Genomic DNA, 20,296 nt, shown 5'->3' with positions numbered 1-20,296 from the left:
TGAAATAACACATTTGAATCATGTAGTAACCAAAAAAGTGTAAAACAAATCCAAATATATTGTAGCCACCATGTAGCCACCCTTTGCCTTGATAACAGCTTTGCACACTCTTGGGAATCTTTCAACCAGCTTCACATGGAATGCTTTTCCAACAGTCTTGAAGGAGTTCCCACATATGCTGAGCACTTGTTGGCTGCTTTTCCTTCATGCTGCGGTCCAACTCATCCAAAACCATCTCAATTGAGTTGAGGTTGGGTGATTGTGGAGGCCAGGTCATCTGATGCAGCACTCCATCACTCTCCTTCTTGGTCGAAAAGCCTTTACACAGCCTGAAGCATTTATTTGGGCTGCACTTTCTGAGGTTGGTAACTCTAATGAACTTATCCTCTGCAGTAGAGGTAACTCTGGGTCTTCCTTTCCTGTGGCGGGCCTCATGAGAGCAAGTTTCATCATAGCGCTTGATGGTTTTTGCGACTGCACATTTATCTTTGCTTATTTGAGCTGTTCTTGCCATAATATGGACTTGGTCTCTTACCAAATAGGGCTATCTTCTGCATACCACCCCTACCTTGTCACAACACAACTGATTGGCTCAAACGAATTAAGAAAATAGTAAAAATAAAGAAAAATCCTGGAATGAGTTGGTTTGTCCAAACTTTTGACTGGTACTGTATATGGAAAGTAAATGTAGCTGTAACTCTGTTGTTGTGGGTTACATCATGACTCACTCAGACGAGAGAGGCTCTTGAGCTCTACAGAGTCGATCATTCCACTAGCTATCTTCAAATTGACTCCCTTCTTCTTCAGCCCCTGCAGTCTTTGCAGCAAAGCCTGACCCTGTAAGCAAGAACACAATCAATAGCATCATCATAGGTCATCACATTCTGGTGTGTACTGGATGTGTTTTATAGGGGATGTTTCGAAAATTCCTAACATGGTGGGAAAATTACATACGAGCAGTGTCCAATTCTCCGAATCGTCATTCATGGATATACCCCTACACATGAGTATACACATTCAGGGATATACCCCTCCACATGAGTATACACATTCAGGGATATACCCCTACACATGAGGATACACATTCAGGGATATACCGCTACACATGAGGATACACATTCAGGGATATACCCCTACACATGAGGATACACATTCAGGGATATACCCCTACACATGAGTATACACATTCAGGGATATACCCCTCCACATGAGTATACACATTCAGGGATATACCCCTACACATGAGGATACACATTCAGGGATATACCGCTACACATGAGGATACACATTCAGAGATATACCCCTACACATGAGGATACACATTCAGAGATATACCCCTACACATGAGGATACACATTCAGGGATATACCGCTACACATGAGGATACACATTCAGGGATATACCCCTACACATGAGGATACACATTCAGGGATATACCCCTACACATGAGGATACACATTCAGAGATATACCCCTACACATGAGGATACACATTCAGGGATATACCACTACACATGAGTATACACATTCAGGGAGCATAAAGCATAGCCATGCTCTGAAATAACATGTTACACATTCAGGTCCCCTGTCCATTTTTAAACTGAGGTTTCATTTCAGTGGAGCACAGGAAACAATTGCTGCAGGCTAAAGCGATTAGTTTTGCATAGCCTGGAGGCACCTTTTCGGGTCAAACTGCCAAGGCGAGCAATTAGGCATGACACTAATTACACTGAACAAAAAATAAAAACGTAAAGTGTTGTTTCATGAGCTAAAATAAAAGATCCCAGAAATGTTCTCTATGCACATAAAGCTTATTTCTTTAAAATGTTGTGCACAAATTTGTTTACATCCCTGTTAGTGAGCATTTCTCCTTTGCACCGATAATCCATTCTCCTGACAGGTGTGGCATATCAAGAAACTGATTAAAATGCATGATCATTACACAGGTTAACTGTGTGCTGGGGACAATAAAAGGCCACTCTAAAATGTAGTTTCGTCACACAACACAATACCACAGGGAGCGTGCAATTGACATGCTGACTGCAGGAATGTCCAGCAGAGCTGTTGACAGAGAATTGAATGTTCATTTGTCTACCATGAACTGCCTCCAACGTCGTTTCAGAGAATTTGGCAGTAAGTCCAACCGGCCTCACAACTGCAGACCACATGTAACTTCGCCAGCCCAGGACCTCCATATCCGGCTTCTACACTTGCGGGATTGTTTGAGACCAGCCACCCGGACAGCTGATGAAACTGTGAGTTTGCACAACTGAAGAATTTCAGCACAAACTGTCAGAAACTGTCTCAGGAAAGCTCATGTGTGTGCTCGTCGTCCTCACCAGGGTCTTGACTTGACTGCAGTTCGGAGTCGTAACCGACTTCAGTGGGCAAATGCTCACCTTCGATGGCCACTGGCACGCTGGAGAAGAGTGCTCTTCACAGATGAATCTCGGTTTCAACTGTACCGGGCAGATGGCAGACAGCGTGTATGGGGTCGTGTGGGCCAGCGGTTTGTTGATGTCAATGTTGTGAGCAGAGTGCCCCATGGTGGCGGTGGGGTTATGGTATGGGCAAGCTGAAGCTACAGACAAAAAAACACAATTGCATTTTATCTATGGCAATTTGAATGCACAGAGATACAGTGGCGAGATCCTGAGGCCCATTGTCATGCATCATAATGCATGGCCCCATGTCACAAGGATCTGTACACAATTCCTGGAAGCTGAAAATGTCCCATTTCTTCCATGGCATGCATACTCACCAGACATGTCACCCATTGAGCCTGTTTGGATGCTCTGGATCGACATGTACAACAGCGTGTTCCAGTTTCTGCCAATATCCAACAACTTCACACAGCTATTGAAGAGGAGTGGGACAACTTTCCACAGGCCACAATCAACAGCGTGATCAACTCTATGCAAAGGAGATTTGTTGCGCTGCATGAGGCAAATTGTGGTCACACCAGATACTGACTGGATTTCTGATCCACGCTCCTACCTTTTTTTTAAAGACATTGGTGACGAACAGATGCATATTCCCAATCATGTAAAATCCATAGATTAGGGCCGAATGAATTTATTTCAATTGACAGATGTCCTTCTATGAATTGTAACTCAGTAAAATCTTTGAAATTGTTACATGTTGCATTTATATTTTTGTTCAGTTTAACTAAACACCAGTGGGTAGATACAAGGGGCTGTCCAAAACTCAAGGCTGCCATTTTAGCCAAACCCAAGTGTAAGTTTAACCTCAGTATAAGCAGGGCTGTTTGGGTGCTAATGGCTGTCAGCTGTTTTGGAGTCTGCCTGTGTGCCAACACAGTGGATGGGCTCAGCTTTGCCTGCAACCTAGGACTACTAATGGCACATTCTGGCAGAAAGAGGACATACCTAGCCTGCATATGTCTATAAATACAATGTGTGAGGTATGGATAAGACTGGGCTTAATGTAACTGTCCAGTGTTTCCAGATTTCTATGAAATAGGACCTCTACTTATTTACAATATGAGTGAAAACGTTTTCTTTCCCAATGTTTTTAATTAAGCATGTTAAAAATCAGCTTTTCTGTGTTGGAATGGTGCTGCGTACCCCAAACAACAGAATGGTGTGGGCGTATACCGGTCATAAAAAATATTCACACGTGTAGACCGCTGATTGGCCAGCTCATCCTCCTCTAGACTGCTGATTGGCCAGTTCATCCCCCTCAGGAGGATGACATCATACAGCAAGCATTTTTTAAACAGTCTGTTTGAGATAAAAGATTGAGGTGGGGATATTTTAGAGTTTTTTTTCTCTCCAATGTATGCATTGGCCACATACAGGTATAGGATGAGTCAACAACATTATTTGGGTATTAGTTAACAGAATATGAACGTTTAAAAGTGAGATTTTCACTGGCTGATCTTTGAAGCTTCTCATAGAAAGCAAGTCAAAGCAGGTGGAATAAGGTGAAAAATATGTCATTTGTATTCTAGGTCAAAGAACAGTTATGAGCATCTGGTTTTGCTGACAAGAAAAAGACCATTAGTAACACTGCAACGTAAAGTAAGCATTATGGCTAGGTGTGATAACCCACGTACCAGTGAATGGCAAGACAATTGACAATTAGACTATAGTTGCTATATTTTAATGTGAAAATAGGAGAAAAATAATTCAGGTTCAATAGAGATTAATTACATACATCTTTATGTGCACTAACTAATATCATATGCAAATAAAACATGTGGTTCAACACATTAACTAGATCTCTAACTAAATATAATAGATAAATATAATACCCACTGCTAGTAGCCATGTATTCATCCAACAGTAAATGTACGGTTCGGACATCTGGCACTTGCCAGAATTGCCAGATGGCCAATCGACCCCTTCTAATGACTCACTTGGCCTGGGGGCCTACCTGATTGGTTGTTGTGCTTACCTGCCTAGAAGATGGTAGGAAGCTTGATTCAGTGTCAGATGAGTTCAGGTTCCATTGTGGTGACACAATCTCCACAGAACGACCAGCCACGGCCAGGTCCAGTAGGCTGTGCAGCCCAGCAGAGAGGTTGAGGTGGGCCGTACCATTCTCAGAGAAGGTGACATCTTCTGGAATATTCTCCACAAGCACTACCCTGTGATTGTAAAAGAGTGAAAAACATCCCATGTAATAAAGACAAATGGCTGTTTTTCAGGTTTGTAATGAAAAAGACCTGAAAGCCAGAGAAGTTTCATTAAATAATCCCCCAAAAGGTTCTTTCTAACAGATGAATTTACAGCACATTGATGTGTAGTTTGAGTCTTCAAGAGCCAATTATGTCCGTCTGTATTAGCCACAGAATCATCCGTAACTTGTGCAGCTGCCAAGGAAGGTTGTAAAAATTTGATTATTTTCATTGACTTTCACCTATGATTACCTCCTGCACTATGTTTGAGATTGAGAACACTTTCCGTCTGGGCATTATCACTGAGATAGATTTTAGGGGTGAATAGAAGAGTGGCTGAACTGCCTTCTAACAAGAACACCATGGCAGAGTTCTTACTGAACTTTAATACATTTTCAAGGGCATCATTCTCCCCATATGCTTTCAAGTAAAGTGAATTTTAGTATCATAAATGTAATGGAAATGAGACATTAATGGCAAAAAGATTTCTATACCCAGCCAGTGAAGTCCGAAGACCAATAGTCAGTCATCAAGCCTGGGTTCAAATAGTACTTGTTTTCTTTGAAATACTTCAAGCAGTAGATTCAGTCTGCTTGGATGGACAGGGTTTGCAGTTTTGGGATTATTCCATTAGTTCCATTGCACCAGTTAAGCTCAATTAATTACAGTTAAAGTATTTTAAAGAATTTGAACCCAGGTCGTAGTTTTTCTTTACCCCACCGATACATTTCAGAAACACTTTATGTACTTGTTTCTATTGTGTCTCCAGTAATTTATCCAGGCCTTATTGAAACAGGCAACCTGACAACAAACACGCAACACAGTCCTAACCGACACCAAAGTATCTATTTTAATATGCATAGGCAGCACAATGCACGTCAAACTGTGTGCTATGCCACAAAAACATCATAACTAATTGATCATAGCTAATTTAACGCAATCTTCCAAGAATGTGCCACATTTTCCAAGAAAGTTCAGTCCAGCTATTGTGTCATTTGGGTGACAAAGAATTGTTCCCTGCTGTCCTTAATGTTTAAAACCCCATTCTAGCCCGGCAGGTAAACATATTGGATTTAATGTGTCAGGATGAGTACTTTAGACACACTGCATGCTATATCAAGCCTGAATGGCTCCTGCTTTATCTTGCCAGGTCATTGATTCATACCGATCCAATGCTGAGCACACATTCTTCATGCTGGGAATTGGTTCAATATGGGAGGAAAACACAGTAAATCATATAAAGCAGTAATGATATAGTAATAATGGTGAACGCAGACAACAATTCATTTCCTGGCCCTGGTTGATTCAGCAAGCTGATGGAATATTGTCAGTGCTGCACAACCGAACTGACAGGTGATGAGACAGAAACATTGACTTACTGACTAACCACTTTATTCAGGTCACGATGTTGGAGAAAGATGAAGAATATGGTAAGGTAAGGACACTGAGCTGTTCAAATGTTCCATAATGAAAGCACAACATATCCCAAAGAGCATGGTAGTCAAATAAATGTATGTGAAATGAACTTGGATTGATTTAGGTCAGGATCAACAAAGTATTGTAGATTATTCTGCTAGCTTTCAATCTCTAAAACATGTATTGCCAAATGCAATAACATGCAATAAACAAACACTGAAAATAGCATGCATTATCACTCCATGCATTATTTACCACTAGAATTAGAAATACGAAAGGGGCACCACAGCAAATAGGACAGATAGCTCATAATAACTATCACATAATGAAAAAAGCAGGGAAATGGAAAACTAGGTAAGGGGAACACGTAATCTTAATAAAAAACAATAAACACAACCCATTTCCCTCAGAAAATCATGCATGGGGATTCTATATGCCTGTAGACAGCAAGCACGTTAGTGTAAAATGAGAATAAGAAGAACATTTGTTTCTGCACTAAGGCAGTCCATTGATTTATTCACAGTCTGTGCGAATTACCCAACACTCCCCATGTGCAGCCATGTGTGTTATTTGGACTGCAGGTGGAGGATCCATAATTCACGTACAGTGCATCTGGAAAGTATTCAGACCCATTGACTTTTTCAACATTTTATGTTACAACCTTATTCTAAATTGGATACCCCATAGTGACAAACAAAAACAGTTTTTTAGAATTTGTTGCAAATTCATAAAAAATAACAAACTTAAAAACTACATTTACATAAGTATTCAGACCCTTTACTCAGTACTTTGTTGAAGCACCTTTGGCAGCGATTACAGCCTTGAGTCTTCTTGGGTATGACGCTACATGTTTGGCACACCTGTATTTGTTGAGTTGGTGCCACCACCATGCTTCACCGTAGGGATAGTGCCAGGTGTCCTCCAGACATGACACTTGGCATTCAGGCCAAAGAGTTCAATCTTGGTTTCATCAGACCAGAGAATCTTGTTTCTCATGGTCAGAGTCCTTTAGGTGCCTTTTGGTAAACTCCAAGTGGGCTGTCATGTGCCTTTTACTGAGGAGTGGCTTCCATCTGGCCACTCTACCATAAGGGCCTGGTTGGTGGAGTGCTGCAGAGATGGTTGTCCTTCTGGAAGGTTCTCCCATCTCCACAGTGGAACTCTGGAGCTCTGTCAGAGTGACCATCGGGTTCTTGGTCACCTCCTTGACCAAGGCCCTTCTACCCCGATTGCTCAGTTTGGCCGGGCGGCCAGCTCTAGGAAGTCTTGGTGGTGCCACACTTCTTCCATTTAAGAATGATGGAGGCCACTGTGTTCTTGGGGACCTTCAATGCTGCAGAAAGTTTTCGGTACCCTTCCCCAGATCTGTGCCTCGACCCAATCCTGTCTCGGAGCACTACGGACAATTCCTTCGACCTCATGGCTTGGTTTTTGCTCTGACATGCACCTTATATAGACAGGCGTGTGCCTTGCCAAATCATGTCCAATCAATTGAATTTACCACAGGTGGACTCCAGTGAAGTTGTAGAAACATCAAGGATGATCAATGGAAACAGGATGCACCTGAGCTCAATTTTGAGTCTCAGAGCAAAGTGTCTGAATACTTAGGTAAATAATGTCTAAAAACCTGTTTTTGCTGGAGCAGACTGGAGCAGACTGCCATGTTAAATGGTAGAAGCTATTTTGATAGCAGCATCCAAGGCTCTGTGAATGTTACCCATGTACAGTGCTTTCAGAAAGTATTCATAACGCTTGACTTATAACACATTTTGTTGTGTTACAGTGTGAAATCAAAATGGATTACATTTTTAAAAAATCCTACCCATCTACAGACCATACCTCATAATGACAAAGTGAAAGCATGTTTTTAGAAATACAGAAATATCTAGTTTACGTAAGTATTCACACCCCTGAGTGAATACATGTTAGAATCACCTTTGGCCACTATTACAGCTTTGAGTCTTTCTGGGAAAGTCACTAAGATTTTTGTACAATATTTGCACATTATTATTTTAAAAATTCTTCAAGCTCTGACAAGTAGGTTGTTGATCATTGCTAGACAGCCATTTTCATGTCTTCCCATAGATTTTCAATCTGATTTCAGTAAAAACTATAACTAGGCCACTCAGGGACATTCAATGTTGTCTTGGTAAGCAACTCCAGTGTATATTTGACCTTGTGTTTAAGGTCAATGTCCTGCTGAAAGGTGAATTTGTCTCCCTGTGTTTATTGGAAAGCAGACAATCAGATTTTGCCTGTGCTTAGCTCCATTCCGTTTCTTTTTATCCTAAAAAATTCCCTAGTTCTTGCCGATGACAAGCATACCCATAACATGATGCAGCCACCACCATGCTTGAAATTATGAAGAGTGGTACTCAGTAATGTGTTAGATTTACCCCAAACATAACATTTTGATTTCAGGAAATAAAGTTAATTTCTTTGCCACATTTTTTGCAGTTTTACTTTAATGCCTTATTGCAAACAGGATGCATGTTTTGGAATATTTGTATTCTGTACAGGCTTCCTTCTTTTCACTCTGTCATTTAGGTTAGTATTATGGAGTAACTACAATGTTGTTGATCCATCCTCAGTTCTCTCTTATCACTGCAATTAAACTCTGGCCTCATGGTGAAATCCCTGAGTCGTTTCCTTCCTCTCCGGCAACTGAGTTTGGAAGGACACCTGTACCTTTGTAGTTGTTGTGACTGGGTGTATTGATCTACACCATCCAAAGTGTAATTAATAACTTCACCGTGCTCAAGGGAATATTCAATGTCTGCTTTCTTATTTTTTACCCATCCACCAATAGGTGCCCTTCTTTGCGAGGCATTGGAAAACATCCCTGGTCTTTGTAGTTGAATCTGTGTTTGAAATTCACTGCTCGACTGAGGGACCTTACAGATAATTTTATGTGTGGGGTACAGAGATTAGTCATTCAAAAATCATGTTAAACACTATTATTGCACACAGTGAGTCTACACAACTTATTATGTGACTTTTTAAGCACATGTTTACTCCTGAACTTATTTATACTTGATATAACAAAGGGGTTGACTACTTATTGACTCAAGACATCTCAGCTTTTCATTTTTAATTCATACATTTAAAAATAAAAATAAACATAATTACACTTTGACGTTATGGGGTATTGTGTGTAGGCCAGTTACACAAAATCTCAATTTAATCCATTTTTAATTCAGGCTATAACACAAGAAAATGTGGAAAAAGTCAAGGGCTTTGAATACTTTCTGAAGGAACTGCATGATGAATGACTAGATATGCTTGTCATAAAAGTCATAAAAAGTTATTGTTATTATGCATTATTGTAATGCAATTAGAAATGTCTCTGATATATTGTTGAGAAATAACTCAAATACAGAGAAATTAGGATACATTTCCCAAATAAAATGTAAGAATATCACGGCCTGGGCCTGACCCTGGGGCTTCGTTGAGTTACAATACTGCTGTGGCTTAGACAATTCATTCATTCACACTCCAGATGCTGGCAGAACTTTGAGACTGTCTGGTTACTGTATAGTACATGACCAAGGTAGAGTGTCTTGGATGCTACCGACTGAAGGTCTGCCAGAAAAAATAAACAGATCGTTAATTTATAGGGCACTGGGTGCATAGACCGACTGCCTATGAGACTGATTGCACTGGTACTCAGTAGCCAAAAATACATGTTTGACAAACTGTGCTTATGCCCCTTGATTCATTATACACTATATGACATGAAAATAATATTTTTGTGGGGACTTACATGTATAATGTCACGTATGAAGTACATAAACATAGTGTAAGGCCAGTGATAAGAATGTTAACCAGGGACACTGCGACTTCAGCGTTAGACTCAATGTTTAATGTCGGAGTGCTACACAATTTATATGTGACAAGATCCCATGTGGCTCAGTTGGTAGAGCATGGTGCTTGCAACGCCAGGGTTGTGGGTTTGATTCCCACAGGGGAGCAGTATGCACTCCCCCCCCCCCCCAAATAAAATACTGGAAGTTGCTCTGGATAAGAGTGTCTGCTAAATGACGTAAATGTAGAAAAATTAGGCAAGAGTGTGGTTCCTTCTCCCATGGAAGAATTACCCATGAACTTTTGCTCCTCTTCCAAGAGCCAGAATAACATTTCAAAATAAGATTCCCACACATGATGTTGTCACAATAAAGGTCCCATAGTACTCTTACCGTAGGAAAATAAACTTCCATGTTTCAGAACAGCAATGTAGAAAACTGTCAAATTTGGGAACAATGTAGCTTAATTTCTATAGTCACGTAACAGCATAGAACATAAGTGCTTGTTTTGTCTTTCAGTCTTTTTGTACATTTGTATTTGTGTACTTCACACCAAAGTCTCTGAAATGGTTAGACAATGTAACCAGCCTGTGCCCCGGTAATGGGGACTGCCCAAAGTCCAGTGGGGGACAGCATGACTGTGTGGATCTGCACAGTAGCATTTGACATTGTTCGCTTTTTCGTTGATTGGCCACAGGACAGGCAGTTGAAGATCAGCTGTCATATCCAGCTACAGTTTGTTTACCTGTACCTTTGTGTCTGTAAAGTGTGTGTGCATGGCGTGTACACGATGGTGTTAGAGAGTGGTGTCTCGAAGTCTGCTCTCCTCTGTGACTTTGCCTGTCATATGTGCTGCAGCTGGGGAAACGACATGGCTGTCGTACGGGCTAGGTGATGGCGGTCGTCTTCTCGGGTAGAACTTGTCGACTGGGTAAACCTCTTGGTGGCGATGGCTGTAGCACCTAGTGGAGGCTGCTGAGGGGAGAACGGCTCATAAGAATGGCTGGAGCATAGCGAATGGAATGGCATCAAACCATGTGTTTGATGTATTTGATACCATTCCACCTATTCCGCTCCAGCCATTACCACGAGCCCGTCCTCCCCAATTAAGGTGCAACCAACCTCCTGTGGTGGCACGTCCCGCAGCGGTCAGCTCTGGTACGCTCGCACAGGGGAGTTGTCCTGTATGAGGCAGATCTAGAGGGGTGCTCAAGGGAATGAACATTAGTGTTTCTTTTTAAGTTAGTGTGTGTCAGAAAGGCTACCGCTGACTGAAATTTGTCTACTACATGGGTGAGTACATCAAGTTGGGCTGCAGCCTTCACTTTCTACTTTTAAACTCGGACAAAACAGAGATGCTTGTTCTAGGTCCCAAGAAACAAAGAGATCTTCTGTTGAATCTGACAATTAATCTTGATGGTTGTAAAGTCGTCTCAAATAAAACTGTGAAGGACCTCGGCGTTACTCTGGACCCTGATCTCTCTTTGGACGAACATATCAAGACTGTTTCAAGGACAGCTTTTTTCCATCTACGTAACATTGCAAAAATCAGAAACTTTCGGTCCAAAAATGATGCAGAAAAATGTATCCATGCTTTTGTTACTTCTAGGTTAGACTACTGCAATGCTCTACGTCTCAGGATGGTAAGTTGGTGGTTGAAGATATCCCTCTAGTGGTGTGGGGGCTGTGCTTTGGCAAAGTGGGTGGGGTTATATCCTTCCTGTTTGGCCCTGTCCGGGGGGGGTATCATCGGATGGGGCCAGTGTCTCCTGACCCCTCCTGTCTCAGCCTTCAGTATTTATGCTGCATTAGTTTATTTGTCGGGGGGCTAGGGTCAGTTTGTTATATCTGGAGTACTTCTCCTGTCTTATCCGGTGTCCTGTGTGAATGTAAGTATGCTCTCTCTAATTCTCTCTTTCTCTCTTTCTTTCTCTCTCTCGGAGGACCTGAGCCCTAGGACCATGTCTCAGGACTACCTGGCATGATGACTCCTTGCTGTCCTCAGTCCACCTGGCCGTGCTGCTGCTCCAGTTTCAACTGTTCTGCCTGCGGCTTTGGAACCCTGACCTGTTCACCGGACGTGCTACCTGTCCCAGACCTGCTGTTATCAACTCTCTAGAGACCGCAGGAGCGGTAGAGATACTCTTAATGATCGGCTATGAAAAGCCAACTGACATTTACTCCTGAGGTGCTGACTTGCTGCACCCTCGACAACTACTGTGATTATTATTATTTGGCCATGCTGGTCATTTATGAACATTTGAACATCTTGGCCATGTTCTGTTATAATCTCCACCCGGCACAGCCAGAAGAGGACTGGCCACCCCTCATAGCCTGGTTCCTCTCTAGGTTTCTTCCTAGGTTTTGGCCTTTCTAGGGAGTTTTTCCTAGCCACCGTGCTTCTACACCTGCATTGCTTGCTGTTTGGGGTTTTAGGCTGGGTTTCTGTACAGCACTTTGAGATATCAGCTGATGTAAGAAGGGCTATATAAATACATTTGATTTGATTTGATTTGATTGTACGTATAGGGCCTTGCCTTCAGAGAAATACCTTATTTTCTTGGTTTAGTCCCCCACCACCAAAAAAAGATAGCATCTGTTTGCATGTGTACCAAGTTACTTTTCACTACTGCTGACCATGATTACTTCAAGTTTAGATAGCTGGAGGGTTTGGCTGGCCGGGATGTCCTTGTCCCATTGCGCTCTAGGGACTCCTGTGGAGGGCCGGGTGCATGCACGCGAACACGGTCGCCAGTTGTACGTGTTTCCTCCAATACATTGGTGTGGCTGGCTTCTGGGTTAAGTGAGCAGTGTGGCTTGGCAGGGTTGTGTTTCAGAGAATGGATGGCTCTCAACCTTCGCCTCTCCTGAGTCCATAAGGGAGTTGCAGTGATTGGACAAGACTGTAACTACCAATTGGAAAAAGTATTGAGTGCATAAAGCATTGTCCATAGTACTCGTGGCAAAACTCACTGAGCTAGCTAGCTAATAAATTAAAATCCACAATCCAGCATGGAGTTTGTAAGCTCTCATTCTTCTTGAATGAATCACCAGCAGCCACTAATTTGTAAGGCCGATAACAATGTAAACTAGAGACTTTAGCCTGGCTGACGTGACCCAGGTGACTCACAGTGCAGGGAGAACTGTGAGTTGTGTGTGACACACTGGTCTGGAAAGAAGGCTGTTTGTTAATGCAATATTTTCTCAGAAATTGTGCGATGGGTTTGATTGGTTCTCTCAAATGTAGAAAAAAATCCTCAGGGGTTGAGTTCTCTCGTTGTTTGGATTTGAAAATCCAACCATTGTATGGAAGGGGGCAGTACTCTGGGGCTGTGTACTGTAGCTGTGTGTGTGGGTGTTGAGTGAGAAAGACACAGGAGGGCCAACCAGCGCAGACCCCTTAATTATATATATACATTATGCTGACAACATCGAAGAGCCATTCCAGACTTTCAAAGTGAGGTGTTAGCCAGACTACTGTGACTTCAGTGTTTGATGTTTAATGTCAGAGTACTACACAACTTATACGGGACAAAAGTATAACATGAGCCAAGAGCATGGCTCCTACTTTCACTCCAAACTCAAGCATTCATTATCCATGAACAATGTTCCCTCAAATCTTTTGGGGTACTGAGCAAATTTCAGGTCTGCTGAGCGCAAACTTGAACATTGTGAAAATTCGGTGGAACTTCTGGTGCACATTTACTGTGAAACTGAAGCTGTACATGCTTTAAGTTACAGTTATAACAGTGGCTGAGTAGGCTACTGTGGCTATTTGATCATAATGTAGGCCTATCAGAATGGCTTACCACCAAAAACAATGGAGAAAATGCATCTCATAACATTTTAACATGGAAATAGCTTTTTCTATCATTCAGCCTACAGTAGCAGCCAATGTGTGGTGTTCAATGTAGATCTACGTTCAATGAAACTTTTGGAAAAAACATGCATTAACCTGTTTATCCACTTGTCCTTCAGACAAGGAGGTGACTAAACATGTGTTGTTTGATACAAGAAACCACTACGAAATACAATTTATTATTATCATCAGTGGTGGAAAAGGTACTCAATTGTCATTTTATCAGGTAAGTTGACTGAGGACACATTCTCATTTACAGCAACAACCTGGGGAATAGTTACAGGGGATGAATGAGCCAATTATAAACTGGGGATTATTAGGTGACTGTGATGGTTTGAGGGCCAGATTGGGAATATAGCCAGGACACCAGGGTTAACACCTATACTTTTACAATGAGTGCCATGGGATCTTTAATGACCTCAGAGAGTCAGGATTTTTCACTTTCTGACAGGAAGTATGCTGCAAAATAAGTTCTGTTTTACTCACAGATATAATTCAAACGGTTTTAGAAACTTGAGAGTGTTTTCTATCCAATAGTAATAATAATAACTGGCCCTCCAACACCACTTCCAGCAGCATCTGATCTCCCATCCAGGGACTGACCAGGACCAACCCTGCTTAGCTTCAGAAGCAAGCCAGCAGTGGTATGTAGGGTGGTATGCTGCTGGTACTTGAGTTAAAGTAAAGATACCTTAATAGAAAATGACTCAAGTAAAAGTGAAAGTCACCCAGTAAAATACTACTTGAGTAAAAGTAAAAAAAAATATTTGGTTTTAAATATACTTAAATGGAATTTCTCAAATGTACTTAAGTATCAAAAGTAAAAATAAAAGTATATACCAGTTCTAATTCCTTATATTAAGCAAAGCAGACGGCACCATTTTTTTTACGGATAGCAAGGGGCACACTCAGACATAATTTACAAACAAAGCATTTGTGTTTAGTGAGTCCTCCAGATCAGATGCAGTAGAGATGACCAGGGAAGTTCTCTTGATAAGTGTGTGAATTGGACCATTTTCCTGTCAAAATGTAAAGAGTACTTTTGGGTGTCAGGGAAAATGTATGGAGTAAAAAGTACATTATTTTCTTTAGGAATATAGTGAAGTAAAAGTAAAAGTTGGCAAAAATATAAATAGTAAAGTACAGATACCCCCCAAAACTACTTAAGTAGCACATTAAAGTATTTTTACTTAATTACTTTACACCACTGCACACCTTTACTACAGAGAATCAAACAAATTGTGTTACCCTCTGCCTATTGGCTACTTAGCTTATTCAAGACCGTCTCAAAATACAACACTGCCCCTTTAAGACAAAAAAAATCTCTTTACCTGACTCGCTTTTCAAATATGGCTAGAAATGCACACATTTTGTGCTCTTGTAACAAGCAACCACTCCCCCATTGAGAAATTACCTATAACTGGGCTAATAACTCACCTACTAGAAAAGAATATGAACAAATGTGCTCATGTGGCTACATGCAGCTCTCGCTTTGATCTCAAAACTAGTGCATCTACTTGCAGCCACTCATGCTGTAAACATAGTCAGGTTCAAAGTTAATGGCACAGATCCATATATGGCAAGGGTCTATTTGCAAATACTGTAGGTCTACTGCAGCTCTGATTGGTTATGCCTCTGCCTACAATAAAATCTCTTGCATAGTTAGTTTTGCATACTAAATCTTGCATCATTCGTTTTGTTTCGGGATGTTGCATTGAAAGTGGCTAATATTGTGTTGATTCGATCACAATTCCCACAGTATAGGGAAACGTTGATAGTGTTAACTAAAGGGGAAAACTAGAAAGTTGAGTAAAGTTCAACTGCACTTCTCTGCGCGGGTTGATGTGTCTTCTGCGCGGCAGTCCCGGGGAGCTATGTGCCCACGCACACAAGCAGCTTAGAGGGAACATTGCCCATGAACCTTTGCTCCTCTCCCAACAGCCAGAATAACATTTTTAAATAAGATTCAAACACATTATGGTCCCACAACAGTATAGTTATCCAACTGCAGTATCAGGAGCAGTGAATTTCATAGATATATTCTCATCAAAGGTCTTCCAGTAAAATAATACCAGTGTAAGGGTTTTCTAGATCCATCACCATCCGGAAACTACAGTATTTGGTTTCAAGCCTGCCACTACACAGCCTTGGATCAATATGTACCTCGTCAACAGACATTCAATACCAGCAATTAGACATATAGAGGAATGCACAATAGGATCACATCTTAGTGGCTATCTATAATGTTGTCATCAAAGAAATCTTTAGATGAACCTAAAGTGGTAAGGTAGAATATCATATTAGAATATTATAATGCATTAGTTGATGTTAGGCACGAATGGTTTGATACACCTTGTATTGTAGTGTGAACAGTTTGACAATTGGGTATAGGTTGACAATTTGACATTACTCATTCAAGCCATATTTTCTGGTATCGGGAAATAAAAGAGCTTAAACAGTATATGTATGAAAAGTATGAAATGTACATCAGCACATGCAAAAGTAACTCTTACAAGAGAAGGAGATCTAGAGAGATGCTATCAGCCCCCATACTGCTTACAGTACATTACATTCACTAAGCTCTACCATGGCATAGCAACATTTCATCTTTAAGAGAACCCCAATCATTCTAAACATCATGCCATTCACAATCTCTGGCAATTGATGCTAAGACTGGAGCCAATGGGATCAGGCAATGCAAGACGTCCTAAATTAGCCCAAGTTGACAGCATGGAGATGTAGCCACGATCAACAGTGGCTCCAAATACTGACAGCTTGCAAAGAGTCATAAGGTCGAAAGCAACACTACAGTATGTTGATCATTCTGAGCTTCTCTCTGACACACTGCGGCCTGAGCTGTTAAAATGTCTGACGCAGCACAGTAGTTTATGCTTTCTGATCTGCACACAAGATTTTCATTTGATAAAATATTCTGTTTACATGGCCTATGTAAACTTGGCCTTTGATCCCTGCCTCACAAAGGTCTGTGAGGCCTATTGGCCTATGAGACATAAAAAATTGCATATGCCGGATTTTGAGATAGAAGTCATTGATTTTATCTACACCTGACTGACTTAGCGGACTAAGCTAGGTCCACTCTAACTGAATGAGCACAGTGGATTTTCCTATTCCTCAAACAATCAAATCTATGGCTCAAGATAAATGATTCCTCATACAATGCTTTCAGATGTGCCCTGTCATCGATGCAGTCCAATAGAATGCCATCTCGTTTTAGAAGTGCGTATTTGCTTACCAAGCATGATTCATCCCACTCTAGAGAGCATACTGATTAAAGGAAATCTGCATAACAGAAACAAACACTGTGGTTTTGTGATTTAGGCACACTGCTAAGACGCATCAGCGCAGGAGGAGCATTTCTATTTGACTTAGTGGCGAGAAATGACTATACCACCCTGGCCCTTTGATGATGCCAGGACAATAAATTTATATTTTTGGTGATGTGTGAAAAAATGCCTCTCTCTCTTGTCTCCAAGTCCCAGGGGCCCCACAGAGTAGCAAGAATCAATTTCAACTTTAGAAGTTGGAATTACACTTTCTACCCTCATTGAGGAGAGAGATGTCGGACAGATTGCTCTTGAGGGCGCAGATAAATGTCTGGAGAGGGAGAGAGATTCTGGTAACAAGCAACCTGAGCCAGTGCTCACAGGCAGATGATTTACTAATGGTACAGAGAGTAGAGTCCAATAGAGTAATAACCAACCATGTGCCTGCCTGCCTCAAATTAATCTGCAGAGGAAGACATGGCTACATGCACCATGAAATTGGAGGATTCATTCCCTATACTCTTTTATCTGGCTGAAATACACACAAGCCTGATTGCCGGTATCGTGTTGATGGGCTAGCAATGGAATGCATTCAAAGGGAACAGTGTACACTACATGACCAAAAGTATATGGAAACCTGCTCGTCGAACATCTCATTCCAAAATCATGGTCATTACTTTGGAGCTGGTCCCCCCTTTGTTGCTATAACAGCCTCTAAGCTTCTGGGAAGGCTTTCCACTAAATGTTGGAACATTCCATTCAGCCACAAGAACATTAATGAGGTTGGGCGCTAATTTTGAGCTATTAGGCCTGGCACACAGTCGGCGTTCCAATTGATCCCAAAGGTGTTCAATGGAGTTGAGGTCAGGGCTCTCTGCAGACCAGTCAAGTTCTTCCACACTGATCTTGACAAACCATTTCTGTATGGACCTCGCTTTGTGCACAGGGGCATTGTGCTGCTGAAACAAAGATTTATCTTCACTGGAACTAAGTGGCCTAGCCCGAAAAACAGCCCCAGATCATTATTCCTGGGGCAGGAAGCGTGGGGGCAGGAAGCATCCGCCAAATCCAGATTTGTCCGACGGACTGCCAGATGGTGAAGTGTGATTAATCACTCTAGAGATTGCGTTTCCACTGCTCCAGAGTCCAATGGCGGCGAGTTTTACACCACTCCAGCCGACGCTTGGCATTGCGCATAGTGATCTTAGGCTTGTGTGTGCCTGCTCAGCCTTGGAAACCCATTTTATGAAACTGCCAACGAACAGTTATTGTGTTGACGTTGCTTTCAGAGGCAGTTTGGATCTCGATAGTAAGTCTTGCAACCGAGGACATACGATTTTTACGTGCTACGCACTTCAGCCCTCGGCGGTCACGTTCTGTGAGCTTGTGTGGGCTACCACTTCGCGGCTGAGCCGTTGTTGCTTCTAGACGTTTCGAAATCACCAGGACAGCACTTCCAGTTGACTGGGGCAGCACTAGCAGGGCAGAAATTTTATGAAATTACTTGTTGGAAAGGTGGCATCCTATGACGGTGCCACATTGAAATTTACGGAGCTCTTCAATAATGTCATTCTACTGCCAATGTTTGTCTGTGGAGATTGCATGGCTGTGTGCTCGATTTTATACACCTGTCAGCAACGGGTGTGGCTGAAACAGCCAAATCGACTAATTTGAAGAGGTGTCCACATACTTTTGTATGTATAGTGTATTTATGTATCCAGCTGAAATAACATACTTGATTAACAGTGTTATTATAGTGTATAGAGAGAGGCAAATGAATATAATCTCGAAATTGAGAGATTGTGATGGCTGGAAGATATCTCACCTGCAGTTCTTGTTACAGTTCTCTTCTGTTATACCGTCTTCATCCTCTCCCCAGACATCCACCGCCGAGAAGATCAAGGCCACCAGGACAGCGAAACAGCACACCAAAGCAAAGATTACGATGCATTTCTGCTGAGACTGCAAAAGACAAGAAACAAATTGACTGTTTGTTATTTTTATTTCGCCTAGAGATGGTCAAAGTGCCCCAACCTTGCACTCACACAGCCTGATGTATTGCACCACACAGCAAATCATAAATGATAGCAGCGTGTTACCAGGGGAATTTTACACAAACATGTACATACTGTGCATGGCCACATGTTCAGGCTCCATCATATGGCTCTACCATATGGAGAAGAGAAGCCAACAGGGAACGCACTGAAGAGGCCTTTTAATATGGCTAGGGAACCCCTCGACAACATTCTGCTGAAAAGGCGAAATTCAAAAATATTTTTTTGAAATATGTAACTTTCATACATTCACAAGTGCAATACAACAAATTAAAGCTTAACTTCTTGTTAATCTACCCATCGTGTCCGATTTCAAAAATACTTTACAGCGAAAGCACACCATATGATTATGTTAGGTCAGAGCCTAGTCACAAAAACACACACAGCCATTTTCCAGCCAAAGAAAGGAGTTACAAAAAGCAGAAATATAGATAAAATTAGTCACTAACCTTTGATGATCTTCATCAGATGGCACTCATAGGACTTCATGTTACACAATACATGTATGTTTTGTTCGATAAAGTTCATATTTATATCAAAAAATCGCAGTTTACATTGACGCTTTATGGTCAGTAATGTTGTGCCTCGAAAACATCCGGCGAATTTTCAGAGAGCCACATCAATTTACAGAAAACTCATAATAAACTTTGATTAAAGATACAAGTATTATGCACAGAATTATAGATATACTTTTCCTTAATGCAACCGCGGTGTCAGATTTCAAAAAAGCTTTACGGAAAAAGCTAACCATGCAATAATCTGAGTACGGCGCTCAGACACAAAAACAAGCATGCAGATACCCGCCATGTTGTGGAGTCAGTAAAAGTCAGAAATAGCGTTATAAATATTCACTTACCTTTGATGATCTTCATCAGAATGCACTCCCAGGAATCCCAGTTCCACAATAAATGTTTGTTTTGTTCGATAAAGTTCATAATTTATGTCCAAATACCTCCTTTTGTTAGCGCGTTTGATAAACAAATCCAAACTCACGAGGCGCGGGCAAGTCCAGGCGAAAGTTCAGACGAAAAGTTCAAAAAGTTATATTACAGTTCGTAGAAACATGTCAAACAATGTATAGAATCAATCTTTAGGATGTTTTTAACATAAATCTTCCATAATGTTCCAACCGGAGAATTCCTTTGTCTTTAGAATTGCAATGGAACGCAGTTCGCTCTCACGTGTGTGCTCGTGATCAGCTCATGGCACTCTGGCAGGCCTCTGGTTGATTCAGCTCTC

At 41.5% G+C, this 20,296-nt stretch overlaps 1 protein-coding gene across 1 annotated transcript in view; it reads right to left on the bottom strand.

Moving 5' to 3' along the window:
- The window catches only part of LOC120045916 (inactive phospholipase D5-like), a 75,295-nt gene that overhangs the window by 9,139 nt on the left and 45,860 nt on the right, over positions 1 to 20,296 (bottom strand). The window contains exons 2-4 of the mRNA XM_038990842.1: positions 18,829 to 18,965; positions 4,419 to 4,611; positions 729 to 837 (exon numbers count right to left, since the gene is read on the bottom strand). Coding sequence (XP_038846770.1) covers positions 729 to 837; positions 4,419 to 4,611; positions 18,829 to 18,965 — 439 coding nt within the window. The remainder of the gene's footprint in view (positions 1 to 728; positions 838 to 4,418; positions 4,612 to 18,828; positions 18,966 to 20,296) is intronic.

This window comes from Salvelinus namaycush, chromosome 4, assembly GCF_016432855.1.
Source record: "Salvelinus namaycush isolate Seneca chromosome 4, SaNama_1.0, whole genome shotgun sequence".
NCBI lineage: Eukaryota > Metazoa > Chordata > Actinopteri > Salmoniformes > Salmonidae > Salvelinus > Salvelinus namaycush.
This window is presented reverse-complemented; position numbering and strand designations above follow the sequence as displayed.